Source organism: Leguminivora glycinivorella, chromosome 1 (genome assembly GCF_023078275.1).
Source record: "Leguminivora glycinivorella isolate SPB_JAAS2020 chromosome 1, LegGlyc_1.1, whole genome shotgun sequence".
Classification (NCBI taxonomy): domain Eukaryota; kingdom Metazoa; phylum Arthropoda; class Insecta; order Lepidoptera; family Tortricidae; genus Leguminivora; species Leguminivora glycinivorella.
Genome location: NC_062971.1, coordinates 25295437 through 25307975, shown reverse-complemented (window position 1 = coordinate 25307975; position 12539 = coordinate 25295437). Strand labels below are relative to the sequence as shown.

Genomic DNA, 12539 nt, shown 5'->3' with positions numbered 1-12539 from the left:
TCTCATTTTTCTCAGAACCCAGTTCTGATGATGGGATCCTGGAGAAATCGAGGGAACTCCTCAAATCTGAAAGGCATACATATGGTGATTTTTGTGTTTTTAAAGGAACAGCATGCATTTACGTACGGAACAGTGACATTTGGTGCAGTGGAACTCCTGATGATGGTCAGAGTGGAACTCCTCAAATCAGTAGGCCTAGCACATGATTGCCGCGGGAGTATGTCGCCGCGAGATAGGTGACACGTCTTCTTCTAACTGTATTAATGACATAAGGACGGGTAGTCTATCTCGCGGCGACATACTCTCACGGCAATCATGTGCTAACCCTGCTGAACGGCACACTTATAGTGACTTTGGTATTTTTATAAGAACAGCATGCTCTTACGTCCAGAACAGTGACATTTGGTGCAGTGGAACTGCTAATGAAGAGTGAGCCGCCCCTGGTTAGAGTTCCGTTCTGATAATCATTTCATCTGTAAGTACTTCAGAATCATCCAAATTTCAAAATTGGTTCAGAAATGACGGAGATAACGAATAACAAACATTAAAAAATATACTTACAGACGAATTGATAACATAATCCAACATTTGAAAGTATTTATCACCAGAACCCCAAAGGAAGGCGGTTTTTTTTTTTCTTAAAAATTATTTCCCGTAATATCGATACCTAATGTCGATGTAGCTCTTAATGATGCTTTTAATCAAAAGTACTTTGTGTTTTGTGTAGTGTTTATTTTCTTGGTGACCCGTTGTAGTGTCCTATTCTTCTGGATCATTACCAATGGCAGCTACTGAAAACAGTTTTGAAATTTGCGGCATATTAAACAACGTAGATAAGTACAGCAACAGCATTCTCACGCAATCTGGCCAAGTCCAAAGTTCTGTTGAAATGTGATTCTTCGAAATGTTCACTACAGATGTACAGTTCTTTATGTTCTCCAGACCGACACTGAAAAGTTGTAACAGAGAAATTAGTATCAAGTTGCTTTTTCTATGCGACACCGAAAATCGATATCAGCACATCTCTACGATTGAGTGACGATTGACTGACAAATTGTACCAGACGAATATATACGATTACATCATAATAATTTTTAAGAAAAAAAAACCGCCTTCCTTTGGGGTTCTGGTGATACATACTTTCAAATGTTGGATTATGTTATCAATTCGTCTGTATATTTTTTAATGTTTGTTATTCGATATCTCCGTCATTTCTGAACCAATTTTGAAATTTGGATGATTCTGAAGTACTCACAGATGAGAATGATTATCAGAACGGAACTCTAACCAGGGGCGGCTCACTCTTCATCGGCAGTTCCACTGCACCAAATGTCACTGTTCTGGACGTAAGTGCATGCTGTTCTTATAAAAATACCAAAGTCACTATAAGTGTGCCGTTCAGATTAGAGGAGTTCCGTTCTGACCATCATCAGCAGTTCCACTGCACCAAATGTCACTGTTCTGGACGTAAGTGCATGCTGTTCTTATAAAAATACCAAAGTCGCTATAAGTGTGCCGTTCAGATTTGAGGAGTTCCATTCTGACCATCATCAGGAGTTCCACTGCACCAAATGTCACTGTTCCGTACGTAAATGCATGCTGTTCCTTTAAAAACACAAAAATCACCATATGTATGCCTTTCAGATTTGAGGAGTTCCCTCGATTTCTCCAAGATCCCACCACCAGAACTGGGTTCTGAGAAAAATGGGACCAATCTGTATGCATATAAATTCAATCAAATAAAATAAATAAAATTGGTTGTCTGTAAAGTCGGTTTACGGACGGTAGTTTAACGTGATAACGTCAAACATTACAGTAGTATAGACAGGGGCGGTTAGAGTATAGCAAAAGGGGCCCGATTCTGGGACTTTTTTCACGTTTTTTTGTTCTTATTTGAAAGAATGCATTAAAATAAGCATCTTTTATAAATTAAAGTTTTTTTTTAAAACCTACTAATTTAGGAGTTAGGCTTCCCACAGACAGTCTTAAAAATTCATAATCTTAAAAAAAATTGTATGCAAATTGACACTGACAGATCTGTCAGTGTCTTGTCAGTGTCAGTTTGAACTGTCAGATTGCATACAATTTTTTTTTAAGATTATGAATTTTTAAGACTGTCTGTGGCAAGCCTTAGGCTCCCCACAGACAGTCTTAAAAATTCATAATCTTAAAAAAAACTTGTATGCAATCTGACAGTTCAAACTGACACTGACAAGACACTGACAGATCTGAACTGTCAGATTGCATACAAGTTTTTTTTAAGATTATGAATTTTTAAGACCCTAAGCCTAAGAGTGGGAGCCTAAGAGTGGTGCAAAGTTGCAAAATTTTCCCGTAGCATTACTAAGGCGCCAGAGACAGAAAGCAATATCGACGGAGCCCCGCTTATTACAGAAACTGCACAGAATAGGAGCCTTCGGCCGTTTGAAGATACCTAACGAACCTAGCCTATACCTATATAAAAGTCGTCATTTTGTATCCTAGACCGTTTGCGAGACACGCGTTAATTTTATTAAAGTGCTAGTGCCATTTACTAATCTTAGAACCCTAATATCTCAGTAAATATTAATGGAAAAGAAAAAGTTTATATAACAAAACATCCTTATTTAAACTTGTTCTATATGATTTATCAATATTAACATAGGTTATATTGGTAAAAAAAATCAAGTCTGAAAAAAAGTCTCTGGCGCCTTAGTAAATACTATGGGAAAATTCGCAACTTCGTACTGCTCTACGTAAGGCTCCGCGCACACGGGCGACAAAACTGTTTTGTCTCCGTCGCTCGGTCTATGGGCTAGTATGAAGGTGCGCACACGAGGCGACGCAACTTTTCATACAAATACGACGGAGACAAAACAGTTTTGTCTCCCGTCTGTGGGGGGCCTAACTCCTAAATAAGTAGGTTTTTCAAACAACTTCATTCTATAAAAGATGCTTATTTTAATGCAATCTTTCATGTTTTTAAATTACAAACACTCAAAAATAATAAATGAAAATTTTTAACAAAAATTTTCGAAGTCCTAAAATGGTCCATACACAAACCACTAAAACTTGCTCTTGCTTGGTGGCCTTGAGGAACGGGACAATGACGTCATCTTTTTCGTGCATGCAGCCCGTAGTAACGAGTTATTAGACGTTATCACGTCAAAATACAGACGAATTGAGAACCCCTTCCCTTGAGATTTGGAAGGCGGTTTAAAATACAAAGAAAATATGAAATATGTATACACTATACAGGACGTCCCAAACTTATGGGACATGACACATGACATGAAGGGGAAGCACCTTAAATATCGTAGATAGTGTATTTTGCTGAAAGAAGACTTTATGTTATTTTTAAAAGTTAGTAATTCTGCATTCATAGATTTTCTAAAAATTATTAAAGCTTCGTTTGGGAATCGAACCGACTTAAATGTAAAAAAAAATTCACCCTACTTTTATGATGCCTATCGAAAGAATAGCTAAAACATAATAACTTTGCTTAAGTAACATAGTATTTTAAAAGAAAGGAACAACGTGAAATTAATCATTTTAATCAAATTAAAAACATACATGAAACTGCCGTAGTCAATTAAGTGGGTATTTTTGTAAATTAATTAATTAAATGCTCAAAATGTGATCCCTCCTGTCTGTTCTTGTCTGTGTCAGTTTGTTCGTCAGCCGTCAGAGAGGACAGTAGTGAAAGATTTACGAAAATAATAAGTTTTCCCCTCACTAGCTCGGAAACACGTGTTTTGTCCTTTAATACCAGCGGGTAAAAACGCATTTTATCCACTAGTGGGTAAAGTAATTTGACCTTGAATAAAGTCAAATTAACTGCTTTAAAATTGATAAAAGTAGGTGAATCTAAGTAATAAAGATGATTTACCACCTGTGGATGTGTAAGCAGTGATAAACGCATTTTTTGCGTTGTAGTTTCCTCGCTATAGTGAGGGGAAAAGTTTTGTGTTACACTCGGGTGCAAATGTGTTTTACTTCTCGTGTGTTAAAATACAACTTTGCCCCCGTGTATAACAAATAACTATTATCTATGCCAATAGTGTTGATTTTAGGAGATACAATACCCTTGCAAATGTTTAATGTATTGCCTAAAAAAGACAAATGTGCTAATCAAAATATTCAAAAAATTGTTAATATTTCAAATAATTTAATTTTATCAGGAGGTTATTATTTTTTAATCAAATTTTGGTGGAACCGTTGGCCCCATGTGTACAGTACTGTACACATGTGGCCAACGGTTGGGCCAACCCTTGGAGCAGCCCCTTGGCCAATATAAGAGTCGCTGTTTACACATTGGTGAACCAATCACTTGGCATTGGCCCTTCATGAAAGATGGACGTGGAATGGAAAAGGCTAGGAAATTCTAGGTCATTTACGTTGTCAGCAAAATTTGATTAAAAAATAATATCCTCGTGATAAAATTAAATTATTTGAAATATTAACAATTTTTTGAATATTCTGATAAGCACATTTATCTTTTTTAGGCAATACATTAAACATTTGCAAGGGTATTGTATTTCCTAAAATCAACACTATTGGCATAGATAAACTTATTATTTAAAAATATCTCGAAACATGTCGAACGCTATATCGACTTAATACGTGAGTAACCCGCTTAAAATATTTTTAAATATGTATGAGTCTCACGGGAGTTTTATAGTTAAAACTTATTATTTTCGTAAATATTTCATTACTGTCCTCTCTGAAGGCTGACGACAAACTGAATGAAGCGCCAACGTGTAAACGCAGTTGGCCATTGGCGCCAAGATCCTTTGATGTGTGGACAAAAAACCGACACCAATCGGTTGGCCGGCCAGCGCAGCGCTAGCGCTAGCGCCAACTGCCAACGGCCAAGGGGTTCCACCAAGGGTTGGTGGAACCGTTGGCCACATGTGTACAGCGGCCATTAGACAAGTGTGTATAGTAGAATAGGGCCTCTCTTCTTTATTATTTACTCATTGGGTAACAGTGACACATCTAGCGAACAACTTGCACTACACCATATAATTGTTTTTCACGCCCTCTATCGTTGACTTTCCTAAACATATCCTATTTCGGATTTAAGCAAGGAACACACTACGCGGACGTCCGTCGTGAATCGACCGCGGACGGGAATCTGGACAATGGAAAAACACATAACCGTGCAAACTATCGGTCGACGGACGCGGACGTGGCCTTGAGCGCACGGACGTCCGATCGAAATCTGGCTCTCCGGATGTTTTGTTCCATGCACACTGATAGGTCGCGGTCGCGGTCGTTTTACGACGGACGTCCGCGTAGTATGTTCTTAGCTTTACTATTTCCTTTGACTCAACACCGTGCCATACATCAATAAACGCGACTAATGTACAGAGTAACCATTCTATTCAATATACTCTATGAGAGTAACTTTCGAATTAGTTAAGTAATTCGCCGAGAGATGGCGCTATAAACAATAGTGCTTATTAGTACTGTTTTTAATTTTACCATGTAAATATATACAAATTGGCTCCATTTTTAACCGCCTTCCAAATCTCAAAGGAAGGGGTTATCAAGTCGTCTGTATGTTTTTTTATTTTTTTTAATGTTTGTTCCTCGATATCTCCGTCGTTACTAGACCGATTTTGAAAAATTTTTTTTTGATTGAATGTATATGCATACAGATTGGTCCCATTTTTCTCAGAAACCAGTTCTGATGATGGGATCCTGGAGAAATCGAGGGAACTCCTCAAATCTGAAAGGCATACATTATTAGTAAGTGCGATAGGGACGGCCAGATGTTTTATCATTTATTGCGCGACCATAATTGCCTGCCTGAATTACACACGTACATTCACTTTTGTATTGTTATCAGAAAAACAAATAACCCCATTAAAAATAGTGGCATATACGACATTTAGGAAGTAGGTACAAATGTAGATCGGGGATCGTGTCATTCACGAGGACACGTGCCAATGGTTCATCGTTAGGTTAGGTTAAATTAATATATAAAGTCAAAACTTTATCTTTGTATAGGTACCTACTTAATTTTATGTAGGTACTATATAAATTCTAGGTCAATTGCCACCTTCACCCGACGTTAATGTACACACCCATATATTATATGCAAATACAGCTATAAAACAATGCAAGTACCATTGGGGTCAGCAAACTTTTAGGTAAAATGTCGAGTTTGCGTCTCAGAAAATCTTTAAGACGATACAATACAGGTCAATTATCTATACAAACGCTCTCGACTATTTCCTCCCTGGTTTTTGAAGATAGAGAGCAATGATTTTTTCAACACAGATTATTATTATTTTTATCTGTGTCGGACCGTTTTGATTTTTTTGCTATTTTTATTTTAAAAGACGCTAGAGCCAATCAAAAATTACTAAAAACGGCCTCTTTCAATATGGCTCAATAAAAGTTGTGATACTCAAGATCGGTAACAATTAGCCAAAAAATCTAAACGGTCCGAGTCCGACACAGATTATTTCATACTTATAGGTCATTAAGTTATCGTGTAACAAGAATTTCTCTCATCGAAATTACGGGACGTACACGTGGCCAGCCATGTGAAGTCAAATGTAAGAACTTGGCTTTGCTTAAACTAAAGTATTACTCAGCTAAGTTATACATAATTTAACAGCGCTAGCGCTACAGGGCACAACTTTGTAATTAACCTTTAACATAACAGCTTTGTTAGGTTTACCTTTGTTTAGTTTGGTTGACTAAGTTTCTTCTTATTATCATTTGAATTTGCACTCAGTCGACGCTGGGGAGCGTGTTTTTGCATTTTGATTTTAATAAAAACAAATAACCTTTAAAAAATTATGGAATTACCCGATTTATACAGAAAAGTGGCATTCATTTCCAAAAAAGACACAAAAAGAGCCTTAGATCAGTTCACCATTGAAAACAGGTGGAAAGAAAATGCATCTATTATTGACATTGGCAGTGGAGATGGGAGCACGACTAAAACTATATTGGAAAAGTACGCTTCACCCAGTTATACCAAGATAGTGGGTTGTGACATAAGTTCGAAGATGGTTAAATACGCAAATGCACATTTCGGGAGCGAACGAATCAAGTTTATACAGTGTGATATTGTCCAACTATTGCCACAGTTTCTGAAGGGCGAATTTGATCACGCATTTTCTTTTTATGTGCTTCAAAGGATCCAACAGCAGAAGTAAGTTGCGATACCATTTATTTTTGTCCTCTTCGTTAAAGTAATAACTTAAAAAAAAATTATTTTGAACGGGTGCGACGGCTTAAAATAAATATAATAAAGGCTGAGCTGGGCAGTGTTTTCGCCGAAAGTGAAACTTTGTTCGAGCACTATATTAACAAGAAGATTTTTGTTTCTAGGGCCGCTTTCTCATTCATCTATGATTGCTTAAAAGACGGAGGTAGCTGCCTTCTTGTCTTCCTAGGAAGATATCCAGTTTACGATGTATATCGCACACTCGCTCGCAAGGCGAAGTGGGCTGAGGACCTTAAAGATGTTGAAACCTTCATATCTCCTTATCACGATTCCCAGGTACCTACTTGTACATACTGTTAATTAGTTTTCAAGTAAACACTAAATAACAAAAAAATCCATCTTCCTCCAAGAATTATAATTAAGTATGTACATATTACTACTATTACCATATTAGGTACTTATTATTATTTTAAGTATATACTTATTCGTAATGGTAACCAAATAAAATTACATATTTACGGCATATGCGTAAGTACATTGAGCCTAAAACGAAGCGCAGGATTCTATAATAGAGTGTGTGAGTGTGGTGTGTGAATGAGAGTTAGTTTTCGATGTAAGTAGCCATTATTTAATGTCATTGTAAGTACCTAATAAATAATTGTAAGTACCTAACGAAGATGCTAAATCGGAAGTTTCAACGTTGTTATATTTGCGATACTTACAGCGAGGAAATGCCACAGAAACCTTAACTTACTTACGAGTATGTTATAACATTTAAATTTTGATTGAAAAACCCGACATAGTGGACCAATTTATATCAAACAAAAGAACACCCCCGACTAATTCAGCTTTCAAACAAAAAATCTAAATCGATTCATCCGTTCGGAAGTTACGATGCCACAGACAGACAGATAGCCATGTCAAACTTATAACACCCCGTCGTTATTGCGTGGGGGTAACACATTCGACACCGCGTACCCGACACTCGGGTTTTCGTAAACTTTACTCAGATGCCGGCATACCCGGTAGTCGAGCAAGCTCTATAAACCTACACGCGACGCCAAAGAACCCGACAGTCGAGCAAGCATTGCATCTTCGCTACCTCAGGGCTGCCACTGCCACTAACAGAAAAATTTGTAAGTTTTCTGATTATTATTAAGGTCAGTGTGGGGAAGACCGTCTACCCGGAAAGACCGTCTATTGACAATAACTTTTGTGTTTATATATCTACGCCTCTCACACCTCCGAAGGTATACCAGTTTTTCATCCTTAAGCCATTGGTCTTGAATACATATCCCTAGGACGAACACTAGTTAACAATAAACTTGATTCGTGTTTCGAACTCGAGCATCGAGTTCAACATGGTTCCGCAAAAAATTAAAATAAAATAGAAGCAGTCCGAATATTTGTATATCATGTATGTAACGTAGTCATTTAATAACCGTTCTTTCTGACTAGTACTATTAATCTACTCAAAACGCGTTCAATTTCTTGTTTTATGTTCTGAAATATGTAACTTAGAAATTGTGCCTACTCAGAAAGTCCGGCATAAAAGAGAAAGGCAAGACCGGCATACGATAAACAAGGAGATGCCAACCTTTTTTAGGCTTTATTGGAAATAAGTCGAGTGTAAACAATATCAATATATAAGTACGTTTTTTGCTTATGATAGTTGTACCGTTTTTGATTTTAACTTCGAAATACAGTTTTGGTAATGATTCGTATGGTGTTACTAATATCATTCGAAAGTATTAAATAAAAATGACATAGTTGTGAAGAATTATAAGTGGTGAACAGAACTAAGCCTACTTACACTGCATTACTCATCATCATATTCAAGTTGGTAGTGTTTGTATAGATTGTGCAACATGCGGCGACAAATATTTCAAAAGAGAGTTATGTATTTTAGAAATAAAAGTAAGTATTTTGAAGTATACAAATATTTATGTCAATATTTATGTATTAATGACATCTGAATCTCTACTGAGTTTTTGAAGTCGTAATCGAGTAAAATGCGGCAAAGGGTGTTTATTGAATCCTGAACGAAGTAAAGGAATCTCTAATCTCGCTACGCTCGGGATTCAAAATTAGAATCCTGAGCGTAGTGAGGGATTCAAGTATTAACGCTCAAGGTGGAAATAATTTTGCTACCATGTGACATACCATACAATTTTTCACGTCACCTATAAGGAAATTACCAAAATATTAATAATGAATATACCTACTGCAAATCAGTAGTACGAACTTAATCTACAACAATTTATAAACGATCATGAAATATAATGTCAAAACTCTTTTCATTGAATTAATATGTTATACTGGCAACATAAAATCCTTGAACAGAAAAGAACCACTCAGCTCCTCCAAGACTCGAGTTTGTAATATTCATACTCCCCGAGTTACACACAATGTTTTTCATCACACTTGCAAGATAAAAATATGTAAAAAGATAAAAAAATTAAATACGGTAGAAATTTCATAACTCCCTTGGGAGAACGATTTTTCTATAACTCACGCTCCGCCTGCGTGTAAAATCACATTTAGTGTGCGAGTGTGATGAAAAAAAATTACGCATTCATTCATACTGTAGTGACTATAGCAAAACCAAGCATTGCTAAGAAATGTTACCAAACTAATTCACGTATCTTAATATCCTATTACGTTTTCTTAATTAACATAGTTTCAAAAACAGATAAGTAATTAGATTTATATGAGCCTGTAATATCGTGACTAAATTGTATTCGCAGGTGTTCGTTGGAAAAACAATATTATGCAATATCTGGACCTGAAAAGAAAAGGTTATGAACCCCATCTACGGGACATATGCCGGTCTTGCCTTATAAATAGAAAAATGCTTATATGTTCAAAATTTCAACGTTATTTTAATAGTTATCTAGCACATTCTGCCCCGTTATTACGTAAAATAACAATGATCATGATTTTGGAACCTAGTCTCATATGAAATTACGCGACAACAAGCACTAGACGGTCTTTCTGTGCTCATCGCGGGAGGACGGTCAACCCGCCGAGCCTTAAAAAAAGTGATTTTTATCACTTAAAAGTAGCTTACTTCACCAAAATACTGTAAAAGCTTTGTAAAATATAATATTTGCTATCCCATAGGACCATGCGCATTACGCCAGACTGCATTAATTATAGAGTTTTATCCACTCAAACTTTATTTCAAATAAACTATGCCGGTCTTACCCGCACTGACTGCTACGTTCGTGCACAACTGCACATACAATAAAGTCGCAACTTCTTTGACAAAAGAATGTAGTTTACGGTAAATCATACACTTAACCCTAGAGATCTTGTTTACCATCCCTTATCTATTTGAAGTTTGCGACCGGGTTTTTTTCAAACCGGACTCGGTGTAAAATTGCAATCGGAGCCATTCCGTAATGGTTTGTGATGTGCTTTGACTTTGTGTGATTTTATTTATTTCCTATTGCCCCAATGATGCATTGTGATGATTGATAAAACGAGGAGCCTAAACAGAGGAGACAGCAGATTTAATTTTATCCACGTATTTATACGAAAGTAACTTGGCACAGCCCTGAGCGTCCGCCGCGTGCCCGACTAGCGGGTTCGCGGCGTCCGGCATTGAGTTGCACGTCGTTTGCTCGACTAGCGAGTTCTGTCGGTTTCTGGCGTATTGTTCCAAATTTTGCCTGGTTGCGAAAGTGTTAAAAATGAATTGTATTCTTAGTCTTAGTTTCAATATTATGTAAATTTAATAATTATAATTAAGTGATGGTGTTATTGATTTCTTAATTATTTTGTTTAGAACCCCATGAATGTAGTAAGGAATATAATGGATTCAATTGGCTTCAAAGGAATAGAAGTTAACGTGTTTGATGAAACACATACATATGACGATGCTAATACTTTTAAATGTAAGTAGATATACCGATAATTCATATTGTAATAAAGAGCTAATCGTAAAGCACTTACTCTTAGTTAAGACCGTAAAAGGGGGCGGGTGATTTGGACATAGGTACGAGTATATAGAGCAAGTGAAACATTAGGGAGATTCCAATAATACCTAACTGCTATTATTGTTATCAAAATAACTCTGCCATATTAAGTAACTAAGTCTGCGAAAAAAAAACTCTACTTCCGGTCCACATGGCTCCACACCCTAAATTACTTATCAATCTATCAATTCGTATTCGATGCTTGATATACCTACCTATACTATATAAATAATTCTAGCTAGGTACTTCTGGTCAATAGATGGCGCTGAATATTGCCAAAACGATTTTGTATACTATGTACTGTACACTATCTCTTACACAAATAATGAAATCACGATGTTTAGGAAAAATATTCTGACATTCTTGACTTTTTTCAGGCTTGGTCAAGGCTATCAACCCCTTTAATGCTCTCAATGAAAGATGGGACGAGTTTATGCAAGACTACTTCGAGGTGGCTTCAAATAACGCTGTAAAAATAGACTATCAAGTTATTGTAGCCTATGGGTCAAAATAAAGTGCCTAAACTTTAAATACAGAATAAGTTTTAAGTACTTTGCTCCATAGACTACTTAAATTTATGGTTTGATGTAACGAGGCTTCATAAGATTGCTTGAAGTGATGAAGCGGGATGGCCGTGCCGGACATAAATCAATAAATATTATAGGACATTCTTCCACAGTTTGACCGTCCTGAAGTCGTCGAGATCGTCCTCAAGTAGAGATGTGTAGGGGTTAAAAAAAATATTGAATAGGTATTACCTTGTTTAATTGTTTATTCATTTATTTTATTTTTATTTTATTGTATTGTATTATATTTGGATATTTAAGTTAGGGTAGCTGCTGATGCTGTAATTACAGGTAGAGTGTGATACTGTGCAAAAATTTAGTGCTACATTATTAAAGCTGTTGGGGATTCTTAATGTAGGGCAATGAGGTTTTAAAGTTGGGCATTGCCCCACAATGCCCACCTCTAGCTACATATACGGCCCTGCGAGGTACGTGGACAAAGAAGCAACGAGAAAAATTGTAAAAATGTAGTTTTTGTGTAATTAAATCTTTGTACAACGTATTTAGCATTGAAAGCTGTGGCACGGCATTTTAAAACTACAAAAGATTTGCCTAGAACTATTCGCCACAGCGCCACAATCATGCAAGCAACAAAAAAGCAAATCTTTACAAGCCAATGATGATACAAACCTATGTTATAACAAAATTAATATTAAATACTTACTTTTTACCCATTTTTTACCCTTGTTTGACTAAAAATTCCGAGAGATAAGGCATCTCGAGCGCAAGATGATGTCGCTGTCAGCGGCATCTGTTGTATACCACGCACATTACGTAAGTCATTGATTAGACAATGGAGCGTGCGGTGCTGTTCGCACCGCACAT

The 12539-nt window shown here is 36.6% G+C and overlaps 1 protein-coding gene across 1 annotated transcript; it reads left to right on the top strand.

Moving 5' to 3' along the window:
* Positions 1 to 6708: 6708 nt before the first annotated feature.
* On the top strand, positions 6709 to 12390 carry LOC125226426 (juvenile hormone acid O-methyltransferase-like). The gene is made up of 4 exons (XM_048130412.1): positions 6709 to 7153; positions 7333 to 7504; positions 10959 to 11067; positions 11526 to 12390. The coding sequence occupies exons 1-4, from the start codon at positions 6795 to 6797 to the stop codon at positions 11660 to 11662; spliced, it is 777 nt and encodes a 258-aa protein (XP_047986369.1). The 5' UTR covers positions 6709 to 6794; the 3' UTR covers positions 11663 to 12390.
* Positions 12391 to 12539: the final 149 nt, after the last annotated feature.

Coding starts and splice junctions, on each gene's coding strand:
- LOC125226426 (XM_048130412.1), top strand. CDS start 6,795: ATGGAATTACCCGATTTATACAGAAAAGTGGCATTCATTTCCAAAAAA. Junction 7,154..7,332: donor CAAAGGATCCAACAGCAGAA/GTAAGTTGCGAT, acceptor TTTTGTTTCTAG/GGCCGCTTTCTCATTCATCT. Junction 11,068..11,525: donor CGATGCTAATACTTTTAAAT/GTAAGTAGATAT, acceptor GACTTTTTTCAG/GCTTGGTCAAGGCTATCAAC.